Here is a 15,779-nt window from a genome sequence, read left to right as displayed (position 1 = left end):
CTCTTCCATCTCATTAAAACCTTTCTCACTGGTCTACCTCGTCTTCTCAATCTGCCTACTTGCTGCCTTTTGTGTCCTTGTTTCTTGTGTTGTTGCTGCAGTGTGATTAACCAACTTGCTCAAAACAAATTTTGATCGCCTATCAAAACAGAAAGGTTGAGAGATACATTTTCTTAAAAGCGTCGTGTGGGTTGCACAGTAACTTTGCCTCTTACCTCTGTTCATGTTTATGCGTCAGTGCATGTGGCAGCTAGCCAAAAGTGCACATGAAAGGCTGCATATTGTGAAACACCTTGCTATGCTGTTGCATTTTTCAAGCATTCAGTCTTAGTAAACAAAGGGTTTCGCTGCCTATCACATATGATGGCGAAAATTTTCAGCACGAATAACAATGTGCAGTGGGGTGTGATTTCTGTCTGACGCTTTCGCCGTTGCAGACATTCTTCTGTGAATGGAGCCCAGCAAAGCAGTGCACCGAGAGCTTTTGCAACTTTCACCATTTATTACTTCACAAATGACATTGTCTGAACCTGGCCGTTGATCGACATGCCGATGGCTTGTAAATTAAATAATTGCCTCAATAAAACACATTCAACTTCACTCAGCATTTTTTAGCACAATGCTAGCAGAGCTATTCAGGGTGAATAATTGTGTTTACATTGCTGTTACTTGCCCGGTCAGATAAACAAATACAACAATGGCTGCGGTATGACTGTGATTTGACGTGCAGACTGCTGAGGTGCCTTTGTAGCGTGCCCTGATGACTGTTATTTCATCACAGGGCCCGTCATGCTCATAGGTGGCTGCCCAATAGAGTATTTTGGGCCTATCTGACATTGGCATTATTCATCTCAACGGGCTGGAAAAAACAGTAGGGGCAGCACAACTGCACGCAAAGCACCATGTGCAAGTGCAAGCTGCTAAGAGTGGCTGTCAATTTCATTCACGTTGACTACTGCTTTTTCGCGTGAAGCTGGGCAGTGGCTGCCCGAATGAGCATTTCGGGCCCCACATAGTTATTCAGAGTTAATAACTGAATTTGCATTCACATTTTCCGGCATTTCAGCACGTTTCCATGCCAACGCTTATATTGAGCATCATCTGTGCAGGACGTTGCTTTTTCAGAATTGGGCTTCCATTAGAAGGAATATGTCATCAAGTGAACCGCTTATTTATTTGAGAGGTCACGGGAGAATGCTTGGCTGATGTGCTTGACACACAGTACACCGCTTCAGTGATGGGAGATCCATTGTTGCGTTTGCCGAGGTATGTGTGGCTGGCAGGAAGTCTGGACCTCGCTTCACGCAGAGTCAGAGACGTGGAGAGTTTTCTCTGCGAATAATTCTTTACACAATGTTTACATGTTGTCGTCGTTATCAGGACAGAGACCAACAGAGCAGCTGCAAGCTGCTTAAATAACACCCCTCAGCCCAAAGATCTCCCAGACAGTCCCCAAAGACGAAACAAGGTCGTGAGAGAGAGGGTCCGGGCAGCCTCCGGGGTCCTAACGCCGCTCTCGGTGGCCGGCGCTTCCTTGAACCGCGCTGCGGCGTCAGGACGATTTGGCGGTCGGTCAGAATGGTGCGCCGGGCAAGTCTTATGGCCCGCATAGGACAAAGGGAACCAACTGCAAGGCACTGGGTCGAAACACAGCCCTCCTTTGGAAACTGTCCCAAACACAGCGGGAGTCGTTTGTGGTGCGGGCGCCGCCGGACAAACGAGGGGGGGGGGTTGCGTTGCTGCCGGGACGGGGAGGGGCCGAATAGCAGTCCGTGATCCGGTGGCTGCTTCCGTCGTGGACGCCGTGCAGCCGCGAGGAAACTCGAGCCGTGCACGTAGTCGTGTCCGAAGCAGGCAGGCACCATGCGGGGATCAATGCTGCCTCCACAGTCGACAAACCATAGCACTGGCCTTCCGTCAGGCAAATCCCAGGGCACAAGCATAACACAATATATGCTTCGAGAACTCGTTAGTGATCTTCTCGATCGTCGGTATCTCGTTGTGGTGAAAGAAATCGTGCACACGACCTCAGCGCACACGTGTCCTATTTCGTGCTGCTTCTTCTTTTCTCCACATTTTGTGGGCGTTTTGGCAAGGGCGTCGATAGTTTGCCACGCGAAATATGCGAAGCTTTGACCTCCCTCCTCACCTTTAACACGGTGCTTTCGCTGACACTGAGCATCTTGGGTTTGTAATGGTTGCGAGAAATGCATTGTTTTATATAAATACTTGTTCAGTAGCAACTGATTCATTTGAAGCTCGGAACAGGAGTAGTAAATGTGCCGTGTACATGTAAACAAGCACAAATGCCATGCAGAGTTGCTCTTTCTACTTTTGCCGCTTGCAATGAAGCTAAAGAGCAGACGACGGGCAGCGTTGTGGAAGGCACGGGGTTATTTTTCTGTTGCGATCTGGCATGTGCTGTAGCACATGAGAGCTCGACTAAACCAGTCATCAAAGTCTTTATTTATACTGAGAATTGTGCGTTTCCTAAGCACGATTTTTTGAGCGGGATTATTTTAGTCGCGGAGGCAATCGGACGTCGCGCTTCATTCATCTGGGCGGGGCCTCCCCTTTTTTCTAAATTTGTATCCGACTATAGTGACGCACAAGTGCTCGAGAACTATTGAACAAGACGCAATTGTTTTCGATTTACTGACTGCACTTGGTTGTAAAGCTTTTGTCTTAGAAATGAATAAACCACATACACAAGCAGCATTTTCTTAGTTAGCACAGTCTTTAATAGGTACTGATACCTTCAATTTAGAAAGCCCTGTATATTGGGCCTCATCAAACTAATTTCATAAAAGGTTTGGCAAGGTAGAAGCATAGAATTTTAGAGTCATTAGAAGACAGGTGAAATGAGTTAATTATTGCAATTATTACTCAAATTTAAAACTTAGACCACTCATCCCAATGAGAAATTGATGCAAGCAGTTTGTACATCCCACATAAGCATTTAGATATCAAAAATACGGATTAGAGAAAACCTTTTCTTGGAGGTTCATTATTGCAAGCAGTCATGCCCTCGAGGAGAAATAACTTCTTTTTCTGTAGGCAGAAATGAGGCTCGAGTATTTTATTGACACATATATATGCCCATGCACATATGTTATCTCTGTTGTAAACCTTTTTTTCATGTATATGCAAGGTGTGTGTGTAACATCTCATTGTGCACAAAATCAAATCCATATGAACCCGACAAGCAGCTAAACAAACAAGAGAGCAATCCCAGTGACAAGCCATGTTAAACCAATGAGGTAGCCATCCCAGTAACAAACCGTATCAAAAATTTTACTGACATGAATTCTGACCTTTGAAACATAACATGTGTATATGAATACTATCTACATTAGAGCAATGGGCAACTTTAAGCAATGGCTACGCCAACATCAGAACAATGTGGATGAGAAAAGAGTGGCATCAAATGCTTTGGCAGAGCATGCCGCAATGACTAAACACAATAGTGACTGGATAGTGTCTAGCATAATCGGCCAGGAAAGAAATTGGAAGCCATGTCTGTACCCGGATTCCCTGGAGATGCAATCAACAGGACACACGTTTATCTGAAACCAAGGAGCCCACGCCCATCTTATGCTAAAACTTACTTAATTAAATATGCACTTCCACTTTTTTTTAGCCTTATTGTGAACAAGGCTTCCATATGGAAGCCAAAATGTATTGCTTTTAATGTTGTATTTGGTTGGTCTATGTCTGTCTTTGTCATGTTTCATACCGACCACACAGGCTTCTCTGAAACTCTTGGTGATACAACTTTTGTGCAAAAGCACTGCTTAAGGCACTTTTGCATAAACTATGTCTTTAGGTGGTACAACGCATTTTTCTAGACACTCTAGAGCACATTATTCAAGGCACGAAACCTGAATTCATGGTTCTTAAAAAGGCATTTTGGCTAGATTATTATAGTCTATATGGAGTATATAAGGCATAATTACTCAAGCGCCCAATTATATTTAACTCAGAGGAGGCTACTTTAGGTAAATTCATTAAACTGAGGGCACTCCACCAAAACATAAAATTCGTGATCAGCCACTAGAAATCCTGAAAATGGCAATACAGTAAAATGATTGCATATAACACAAATGTATCCTACAACTCGAAAGGCAGCGCCAGTTTTGTACGCACCTTTGAGAAAGCACGCAGATCACGCGCTTTATTGTCGTGCTGTCCTGCTTCCAGCAGTGCAGCAGGTTCCTGCTCAATGTAGGGATGCCTCCAGAATCCGCATAGCCTTCAAAAGTAAGAAATGTTTAATGTATTGTGCTGTGAACCTGGGAATTTGTGATTTAGCGGTGTCATGTGGAATCGCAAAGAGAGCCTCACACAGCCAGCTGCATGAATTTGCGCCTGGTTGCACAAATGTCTCTTTGTTATATCTAGGGAGGTTACACTGATATTTTGTAACAAGAGAAGTTTCAGGAAAGAACGAAATCAGCAACAAGTCTACCAGGACAATCAAAAACAAAACTCATATATGCAGTAAAACGTGGCGCATTGGATTAAACAAAAATATTGAGCACATGAAAAGCATTCTGAAAGCTAGATCACGATTTTGTAGCGATGCTATTCCTTTTCGTTATTCGTTAGTGTTCTGACCGCCGCCCCGGCCCGTGCTACGTACTGGAACAGCCGGCCGTTTGCGGTGGGCGACAAGAGTGGTATAGAATCGAGGGGTAAGTATCGCTACAAAATCGCAGTCCTTACTTTATTACGCACTGCCGTATAACCTACGATTGCAAGAGCTGGCATCCCGTTCGTAAGAATTGGTTGGTCTATGTCTTTCTTAACGGCCGGTGTCTGAAATGTCTCGATTAAAAATAAACTTCGTTACTGTAATATCGGCCTATGTCGGGTTTGCAACATAGAAGACAAATACGCGAAGACACTCGCGAAATATGCTTTCAATTTACCAACACGCCCGACAAATGGCAATGCTACACTCAAGAACATAAACAATACACAGGTTCTCGCGACGTGGTCCTCCAAACCAAACTGTATACATACAAAAATCTTCATACAAGCTTCTATCCGCTTAAGCGTCAAACATACGAGTCGTGTGCCAACGCGCGAAGCCCATGATACATCGACGGATACATTACACATGTACTGTACTTGCGGGAATGCATATATAACGACTAACTTCTTGCCAGAAAACTACCGAACGAACAGCAACTTTCAGTGTTTTCATAATTGTGTGCCCATTCAGGCATAGCAATCAAGGCGGGTAGCATATATTTTACAGCAGAATGCAAGTACGCTGTAACATCAGAAGAAGCCTTCGTGAAATTGCTTGCTAAATGTGCACAGCAAGACGGCCAACCTACGATCAGAAAGCGCTTTGCTCTAGCTAGTTACACAACGTTCATTACGTAAATCATAAGTTCAAGAATGCGCACAAGGGCCAAACTTGCTTACCTTTCAAAAAGACTTGGCCAACGCTCCTTCGTCTCAAAGGTGCCGATGCACCGACGTTTTTCTGGCGCACGCACTGTAGAACTTCCGATGAACTCGAGCTCCACAAAAGCACAACCTTCAGCAATCTTCCGTACACTACGATTCGAAGCTCCAGTACCAGACTTTTCACGGGAGCGCGGGCCGGCAGCTCGGCAGAACAAAGGCAGCTCGGACGGGCGTTGTAGTAAGACACACACTGTCGACACTGGTAGATCGCACGAAACACACGGCGAACTAACGGCGTTACACGAGTCCGGAGGGTTTGCGATGGTTACTGCACATGACAAGGAGCACATTTTGTCTAGGCTCTTCTAAAATATTACTCAAATACCGCACTTCACGATAACCAACGTGGTATGTCGACCAAACAAATACTGCAGTGGCGCCACTCTGCGGTTTTTAGAAAAATGTGTCGTAAATGAGAAAATTACGTGTTTTTTTCTAACAACAATCGGTAGGGACACTTTAACAAATTTCTTGGGTCCAAAAGTGTTAACTTTGTATAAATATGCACTTTTTATACGAAGTTTAAGAAAATGTACTGTATATATAAAAAAAAAGCGAAGCGGATGTCACCTTCAAGATTCGCAACCGCTTCAGTCGCATGCAGTTTGCAAAAGCACGGCCTTCGAAATCAGACTTTGTCGCTCAAACGAAACTGTAGCTGGGAGGAGGGCAGGCATTTAGGCCCCAATTGTTGGGTTTACAGTGCCTAGGTAGGCTTCCTTATTTATAAAGAATATACAGGGACTAACGCCGAACCATGAGCGAGCTTTAAGCAGGGGACACACGGTACGATTCGGCGTCCGATCCAACGTGCGTGTATCCGAACGGTCGAGCGGCGCGTAAGCTCCGCCCAGATCCAGCCCCCCTCCCCCCCCCCCCAGCTTGAGTTCAGATTCACGTCGAGAAACGCAATATAAAAACTGCACAACACTGCTTCGCTTTACGTGAACACTGTCAATAAAATTATGCCCCTGCAAGTGACAGAACACTTCACGACGACGCGTTGTCCACTGACGGCTCCGGTAACAGCCAGCGATACGGCCGGCAGGCATAGCTAGGCGGATGCTGCGGCCGACAGCGCTTGATTCAGCCCGAGCTCGATGAAGAGGGCTTATTTTTGCCAGAACAGTTAACGCTGTGCACTTAGGTAGCCCGTAATCAAATACAATTGGTTTACTCGACGCAGTCGTTGCGAAGGGCAAACGTGCAAGCGAAGCGAGCAGCCTCGCTCGGACGGTCGGTGCATAGAGATCGGTATGTGCTGTTTGTCCGCGGAAAGGCCCTCGCGTCGCGGCTCCCGATTTCGACGGTAGCTTAGTGCTAGTGTACTAGGCGCTGTTTTGCATAATAAGCACATATTTGAGATAACTTTATTGAACTGGTAACTATTTCGTGTCGGCAACAAACTGCAGCAGGCAAGGGGAAAAAAAAAAGACGGCGAGAAACCGGCCTGCCAACGCCGCCTCCGTGGAGGGAACGTCAGAGAACGTCACATTAGCTGCGGCGAAACGACGGTGCGGAGAGTGCGGTTGTCGGACACTTCGGACGATGAAAATTTGCCCGGTTTGTCGCACGCCGGACGTCCGATCCGGCGCTTCGGCACAGCAAAACACCTCGATTCCGGCTGCCGTTCAGGCGCGTCGGACGCCGGATCGGACACCGAATCGGACGTGTGTCTCCCGCTTTAGTTGGCGAACACGAGCCCATCAGCGCGCCGTCTGCGCAGCTCCGTCTGCTTTCAATGGTGGATGACCTACGGGCTTCTTTGACGCCTACTGAGCACAAATTCATGATCACCGCTCGTATACACACTTCCTACAGCGCTAGCTGTGGTGTTTACGAGATTATGTGCCCTCACCTTGAATTGGCGAGACCGCTCGACATGATCGCATCTATTTCTAGTGCGTGAGGCTTTCCATTGACTGTCACTACAACTAACCAACGTTTTGTTTATTTTGCGCTACAGTGGGTCGTCACGATTCCGTTCACAGCTTCAAAGTGGACAAGAGACAGTCGTTTTCTCGCTCGTAGAAGCATGAAAAAGTGGGCTTGTGCTTGGCGATGAACTTTGACCGACACGCTTGCTTCCGGCCGGAGCAGCAGACGCGACAACTCGCCGTTTGTAGGCTACCGGCCGATGGCGGTATCCCTCGCGAACGGCAAGATATTTACCTGCCGTAGAGAGGATCGGTCCAGGAACGGAGATTTTTGTCGCTGAATGCGAGCATGGCCACGCCGGTTCGCCGTGCAGAGCGGAATCGGAACATTATTTTTCGATGAGTTCGCACTGACGCAATACAGTCGATTGGCTCGTCGGTCGTGCAATGGGCGGCGCGCCGGCAGGAAGCCGCGTCCACTTGAGACACCTCTTACACTGTAAACGAAAATAAACCCACCTGGAAGTTTTGAACAGGTGATGTGCCCTAAAACCTCCCCTCCTCAAATATTTACTCCGATGTATGGGAGCAAAACAGCGCCATTCCCTCGTTTCACTCCGCTGGCTAGCTGCGGGAGTATCAGGGCGACATGACGCGATTTTACTCCGCTTAAGAATCTTGTTCTCCCGTGAAACTCCGACAGGGAGTTTTAAAAAACTCCCCTCCACCGAAACAGGTTGTCACGTGGCGCTTCCCATGAGGCTGTGCGCCTCGGCAGCGACCGGGCGCGTTCGGCGGAGCCAGCAGTGCTCATGGCTGACGGTTTGTTTACATCTGTGAGGTGTCGTTCCGTGACAGCGTTTCGTCAAATCGTTTCCCGTTTTTCCTTCCAGAGAGTGTTATAGGCATGCCTGAAGATCACTGTATCTCAGCTTCAAGTACGTTAGCTCTGATCACTTTACTGACAACGACGAATGCAAAAGCAACGTTTTCAAGTGCGGAAAAAGGCTTAGCTATACCTCGAAGCTGCTCACTGGCTCGTGATGTCGGCTCAGGTTCTGACTGTTTTCTTGCTGCGTGACCGTGGCTTGTGTTCTTCAGTACGTGAAATACGACTTTTATGTCCTTTTGGGTACATGCGGACAACGTCCTGTGTAATGTTGGAAAGGACCGCATAGCAATGGCAACAGCAGCCAATGTTCGAGCGACGACGTCCGTGGTCGCACATGAATGGCGTACCCCAAGTTCATTGCGGTGCTGTGTTGCCGGTGAGAAAGACCGGAGTGCAAGCAACTGTTTTTATGCATCTGTGATTGGATATTCTCGCCCGAAGAAAAACGGTAGGACACATGTATTACTGTAAATAAAGCTTCTTATTGAGCGATGTGAATCGAATTGTTATCGCGCATCTAGGTTTTGGTCACGTCGTTGCTTCCGATATTGCATTAACATTACGCTCTATCCGAGACACTGATTTAGACGCGTGCCCTGCTGGCTCCGAGTTTAAGGATTCACTCGACAGATCAGCGATGTAGCTGCTTTTCACAACCGAGAGAGATTGCTTCGACGCAGAGCAAGTAGTTCGGTGTATAAAGTGTATGACTGCGCATTTTTCCGTGTTACGTCGGCTGCTGAGGGTCATACTCACACGTAATAATTTCTTGCTAGGCTACCACTATATTCCAAAATTTAATTTTGCTATGAAGCACACGCACTTACATCTTTCTTGCTTACTTTAACTAACGCACTATTTTTGGTCGCGAACGCCGGCAGTGTGCGAAGTCGCTTCAGCACACAGAATGGCATGATAATTTTGAAAAATTACGCCATTAACTTTTTTCTCTCACTATTGTGAATTAACAGTTTTGTGTTCATTAAGGTATTCTGTTAATTTCAGAGAGGCAGATCTCGTATGAACGAGCATGGGAGTCGTAATTCTGAAAACAGCACAGCTGCTCCCTAGGCGATTTAGAGGCACACAGTATCGTGGCTATATATACTGACACCGTTGCTTCTTGAGTATCGCGTGTACGTGAGTTGTCTTTCAAATTTCTGCATTGGGCGTTTCTGAAATGTTTATGTATGTCATGATGTATGTGCTTTCATTGACTTGTTTCGTCGAATTTGACGCGGTCTCGTGTGCGTATCTCCAAATTTGACCAGCAGCCTCTGCATGTAAAGATGTTCGCGCTGACTCACGCGATGCCTCTTTTTATACTCTCGTTGCACCTCGAAAAAACTCCGTCCATTGCAAAGCCATGAATAAAGAAAAAAAACAGAAAGAAAACTCCCATAATTCCACGCAAAAATTCCGCTCGCACGGAGTGAAATTTCTACTCCGATCACACGGAGAATAATAAACTCCGAACCGGGGGGTCGCTAGAGGACAAGCATTATACTCCCACCTCGGAGTTATTTCCGTTTACAGTGTACGCGACGTATGTAGTGTACATACGTTCCAAGTTTCCAACGTTCTGCCGTTCCGCTGGTGGATGCACCGCCACGGCATCGATCTTTGCCATTCCTGCCGCGGCCGTGCCTGTCGCCGAGCATAGGCTTAACTGGATTGGGCGGAGCTTGCAATGATCGAGACCTTGGGGAGTAAAGTGGTAGTATTTCATCACGTGATCTTCAGGTTGGTTCCAGATCACGTGGTTTTAAACTCTCAATAGATGGTTTTTGGTCACGTGATCTAAAACTCTGTACGTCGTAAAGCCGGCTCATGACATCCTTTTACTACGTTTCTCAGAGGTGGTAGTAAAACGATGTAATGTAACGCATTTTACTGGCTCATGCCAGAGTAATTTTCTGGTGCAAGGTAGTCTTCAAAGCTCATGAGCCGCAAAAACCCCAATGTCGGCTAACTTTTGTTTACAGTGTACGAAACATGAGGGCGACGGCAGGAATGCGCCTGGAGTGTCCATATAATTGCGATCGCAATACTATATGATAAGACTATCCGGCAACTGAAGCGTCCCGTGGCCCATTACTGTCCGCAAAAGAAGTAACAAAATTGAACTTTCACCATACGACAATTCGCTGCGCCACAACAGTGTCTTTTTTTTTCTTTTGTGGGGCTGGGACACCGAAATGAAAAAGTGCGAAGTATGTTGGCCACAATCAAACGCCTACTTTGGGCACCTAATGTAGCTACCGATAGAATATCGAAGAAAACGTGAGACGCTTGGTCCACCGAAAACCATACTCATACTGCTCGGTATCCTACACTGGCGAAACAAGACTTCCCGGAGAGGTTGCGCTCAAGCGAACGCGGTGCTATTCGTCGAGTCCCCACAGTGATGGCGGCGAGTGACGATAGTTTTTTTTTCTCGTCTGCTAACCAGAAAGTGCCCAAAAACTCTGCCAGGCGAAAATCCACTCGGCCATAGAAAAGCGAACGCGCACCGAAGTGCGCCGCGCGGTGGTCGGGGTAACACCAGTTTGTATAGGTGTCCTGTGGTAACACGAGAAAAACGCATGCGCTCTGGCTGCCTCTGGCAGCCCGCAGGTAGGGTAGCGAGGACAAAAAAATTGAAGAGGCTCAATGTGTCCTCGCGAATAAAAGTCGAAGTAGAAAAAATAAGCAAGAACGTAGTTACCTTGGCTGACTTTAGTGCCTTGACATGGATGATTTGGCGTATGTGAAAAAAGAATGTCGATATATTTTATGTGTAATGACGGCACAAATGAACCACCACAGCGCTTCATCTCATCCGACCTCGCTGCTGGCTTTGTCAACTTGTCTGACAGTGTGTTGGTTTGCTTGTCTCGTTGCATGGTCCGATGTAAAACTTTAGAAAAGTCAATGCACCTTTGGCGTCCAATATTTATAGTAACATCAAACCCACAAGGTTCCGCAATTGAAAATCTAAAGCACAACTTTGGAACTGTCAATGCACCTTTCACATCAAAAGTTTATGAGAACTTTATACCCATAAATTTCGGAATTGACATCCATGCGCTGCGTAGATTCCCCGGCCTCCGCAAGATGCCGTGACGAGCTCGTTCGCCATCAAAACGCCCTTGAAACTTTGTGCTCGGATGGGGCTGCTTGGCGTTATGTGACTCCCGGTGCATGAGCAGTGCCGCGAAATCCAGCCCGAGTTCGCAAGGTTCGCGCTGAAATGTCTTTTCGAGTGTGAAAAAGGCATTCTAGAGAAAATTCACAACGATTTCCGGCACCGGGGATTGTTTGGGTGGGCGGTGCATGGACAGCGCGAAAAAATTTCGGGGGGGGGGGGGGAGGATGAAGCCCCATAAGCCTCCCCCCCTGACTACGCCGCTGGCCAGCAGTCTACATAATCAAGAGACGTTTAGAGTGTCGTTGATGATACGAGCGGATCCGTTGCAACCGTAGGTGGCGGTACAAGGCGGATAGAGAAGTTTTAAGGAATATAAAGATAGGGTGAGGAGGTGTATACAAAAATGCTAGAATGAAAAGGATGTATAGCATACTTGATTAACTCAAGCAGGCTAGGTGGCTATTTGTCACCGCCCCGTTTCAATGGGGATGCTAATACATCATCATCGTCATTATCATCATGGCGACATAGAACGTGTTTCCACTGGCGATGACGCCATATTAAATTATATCTAATGTACCGTAGTTGAAACTTTAGCCTCGTGGTACATTTGCGATTTCTGTAATGGCGCACTGATTGTACTTATTGGGACAACACTCCCCATTTGTCCCTACTTTTTTTTTTCGCGATGTCCCGTCCACGCGGTTGGTCCGCGGCGCGGCGCGACTGCGCGACCGGATCTACCTGTCGCGTCGCTTGAATATCGCGTGCGTGTGGTTGCCTTTTCACACCATTGTATGTCCAATTCAAGAGCTTCCCGCAACAGCGGGAACGAAATTAGCCTCACCACAGATATAAAACAACAATCAAAACTAGACGTCTTATATGAAACATCAGCACATTGCATCTAGAGATGCAGTCGATCAAAATTTCACAGCGAGTACACGGGTTTCTTGTGGGGACGCTTACTGAGGCCTCATGTAGGAACTTTTGTCGCTGGAAAAAATATTGGCAATTGAGAGAGCGCGTTCTACGGGCACCCTGGTCTTGTCGCAGCGGAAACCCGACAGTGCAGTTTGCTATTTACGCTCCAGCCTTTGCCTGCTCTACAGACGTGAAATGGCATCGCACTGTGTGCGCGCAGGTGAGCGCCCTGTCGTGGCACCCTTGGGCGCCGCTGCTGGCGCTGGGGTGGGACAGCGGCGAGCTGTGCGTGTGGGACGAGCGCCGGGCGGCGCTGCACGAGCCGCAGACGCAGCACAAGCGCGCCGTGGCCCGGCTGCTGTGGAACGGCGCCGGCACGCGGCTGGTGTCCATCGACGCCGTCGGCACCTGCATCGGCTGGAAGGCGGCCGGCGGCGCCGCTGCCTCCTTCGCCACGGCCTTCTACCACGAGCTGAGGGACTCGCTCGCCGATCTGGCCTTCAGGGACCACCGGAGACGCGCGAGCACGCCGAACCGGTACGTGCCGCGATGCTACACGAGTGCCCTGGGGCGGGGAGCGTGTTTTTCATTCGCGGCAGTCGGAACGTGTTCCTAAAGGGAACAAGCAGCTAGTTGGAACTGGTCGAGTACTCTTTCCAGGCTCAGTTTCGATTCATTTGGCGGAAAGAAACGCAGGTTACAAGCGGAGAAAAACAAGGACCAAGTTTCCTTTTTTGAATTTCGCGTCTTCGCACGACCACCGCAACGTATGTGTGACGCAACACATTTTGAGCTATTGTCGTATCTTCATGCAGTTAGTTGTATAGCACTTAATTAACCGCTTCACTAAATAAGACTTCGTTTTCCCATGCATTCAGCATATACGTTTGATCTGCATATTTTAAAAAAATTTACAAGGTTCACTTTTTGCTTTGTTTGTCACCTAGTGTAACGCTTTTGCCTATCGATAAACGATTAGCTAGCCCTGGGTAGACGCTGTCAAAATTAATGACGTCGCAGGGGCTAAACTTTCAAGCGCCGTCGCCACCCAGTGTACATTCGTCCTGGCCTTCTGAACGAACCTCCGCTCACGGTAAGAGCGGTCTTCGTGGTATTCGTAAATGTAATTTTCTATGTCGTTATTGACTAGCACGCAACGAACAAAGCGACGCTGAAGCAAAATAGGCGCACACGAACGCTATCCCCATACAAATCGTTTATTCACGAGCTGATGCGTTACCGACTTTCCTCGACGTTTGGCGAGAAGTGCCTTGGAAGAACATTGGGCATGTCCCGATCATCGGTGACGACAACTTGCACAGACTAGACGTATAGTTTTAACATTTGAGCTCACCCTTATGATTCGGCGATGCTGCAGGAGACACTGCTACGTCGACTGAGGCTTGGTGTGACATATAGGTGGCAATACAAATGACAAAAATTGGACATGTGCGTAATCCTAACGGCTGCGCCTGTTCAAACCATGAGACCATACATCGCATGCTCTGCGTTTGCCCGCGGTGTGCGACTGAGCGGGACACACTTCTGGCGACTGTGTCTTCTCTAGATTGCCGGCCTCTTTCTGAGGAAGCTCTTCTAGGAGCCTGGAAAGATGCCAAGAAGAGATGAAGAGTAGCAAGAGCAGTTATATACTTTTTGAGTGAAGTCTGTCTGGACAAGCCGCTGTAAAATAATACTGAGTGCTATGAGCTGCGCTATTTGAAGCTATGATACATGTAGATACCCCATGTATGTGCACACCTTTATATAATTATGTGCCAACAAGTTTTGTATGACTGTCCTCGCTGTAATTTGCAGAGACGATTGCTCGCAATCAGGACACAGAGGAGATAATTTTAGAATACCGACCTCACAAGCCATTGCAGTGGAGGGCAACGAGGGAACTGTTGCGGTTTTCAAGGTCAACAAACCTGCTCAAGCGGCTGTATCCTGAACTAACATTTATAGTGCTACAAGTGCCACTGCGCGGTGATAGTGACCGGCTGTGATTCTGTGTCTGTGCTTCCTTTCTTTCTCTCTCCCTCTCTCTACTGTCTTATTCTTTACGTCTCCCTTCCGCCATCCCCAGCGCAGGCTAGCAAACAGTATTTTCCTTTCTGGATACCTCCTTCCCTTTCCCCTTTTTTCTCTCTCTCGCTCCCCATCTATACTTATGTGTAGGCATATAGACTTGTAAGTCTAGATAGTGTGTATACAGGGTACACATGGTGTTTCACGTAGCTTGTGCGAATGATTTCAAGAAAAAGTGGTTAGCCGCAGCTGAATGAAACCAACGGCATGTGGTTTGCCGCCGTGTGGCGCTCCTTGGAGTATTTGTTCATGTTCCGGTTGATTACCTAACTAATTAGGATGAATTATGCAATTTTTTCAGTATACCCTTTAGGGTTAAGTGCGTTTCGTTGTGTTGTAGAGGGGGTTGAGAAACGGCCGATCCAATATTTTGTGGCAACGTAGGCTCGTCCACTCTAGTACGCGCTTTGAAGCTAGGCGGCGCAGGCGCATAGGGGCTTGGAACAGAGGCATGGAACTGGCGAACACATGCTCATTACTCGCGTAGGTCCACTGCGGGGAAGTACGGGTCGGAACAGAAAGAAGGATACGTTGCAGGTGGCAACAAACAGTAGGAGCGCTGTCTCTCAATAACTAGATAGGTAGGCTGCGCAAACGACGGCATACTTATTATAATGCAGCGACTAGAGTGAGAACAGGCCTCTGCCAATGAGTAGGACGATTGTGCTGGGCGCGTGAGACCTGCTAGCTCGGCGTCTGCATGAACCGTCTCGATGATGCGCGATATTCATACATGTGAAGAAAAGTGAGAAACATCGAGGCCAACTTGTCGGGACCCAAACCCAGCCGCTGTGGTCGAATTTCCATGCAGGCGAAATGCAAGGACGCCCGTGTGCTGCGTAACTTGGCTGACGTTAAAGAACCGGACAAGCCGCCATTGGAATCTGAACCTGGCAACGTTTAACGCTAGAACGTTGTCTAGTGAGGCTAGTCTAGCAGTGCTATTGGAGGAATTAGAGGGCAGTAAATGGGATATAATAGGGCTCAGGGAAGTTAGGAGGCCAAAACAAGCATATACAGTGCTAAAAAGCGGGCACGCCCTGTGCTACCGGGGCTTAGCGGAGAGAGGAGGACTAGGAGTCGGATTCCTGATAATTAAGAATATAGCTGGTAACATACAGGAATTCTATAGCATTCACGAGAGCGTGGCAGGTCTTGTTGTGAAACTTAATTAGAGGTGCAAATTGAAGGTCGTACAGGTCTACGCCCCTACATTTAGTCATGATGACCAGGAAGTCGAAAGCTTCTATGAAGACGTGGAATTGGTGATGGGTAAAGTCAAAACAAAACACACTGTACTGATGGGCGACTTCAGTGCCAAGGTAGGCAAGGAGCAAGCTGGAGACAAGTCAGTTGGGGAATATGGCATAGACACTAGGAATAG

The 15,779-nt window shown here is 47.6% G+C and overlaps 1 protein-coding gene across 1 annotated transcript in view; it reads left to right on the top strand.

The window, feature by feature from the left end:
* Window positions 1-8,114: 8,114 nt before the first annotated feature.
* Window positions 8,115-15,779, top strand: part of rempA (intraflagellar transport protein rempA) — a 109,433-nt gene continuing 101,768 nt past the window's right edge. The window contains exons 1-2 of the mRNA XM_070528511.1: window positions 8,115-8,180; window positions 12,525-12,841. Of these exons, the coding sequence (XP_070384612.1) occupies window positions 8,115-8,180; window positions 12,525-12,841 (383 nt within the window). The remainder of the gene's footprint in view (window positions 8,181-12,524; window positions 12,842-15,779) is intronic.

This window comes from Dermacentor albipictus, unplaced genomic scaffold (genome assembly GCF_038994185.2).
Source record: "Dermacentor albipictus isolate Rhodes 1998 colony unplaced genomic scaffold, USDA_Dalb.pri_finalv2 scaffold_12, whole genome shotgun sequence".
NCBI classification, from domain to species: domain Eukaryota; kingdom Metazoa; phylum Arthropoda; class Arachnida; order Ixodida; family Ixodidae; genus Dermacentor; species Dermacentor albipictus.
This window is presented reverse-complemented; position numbering and strand designations above follow the sequence as displayed.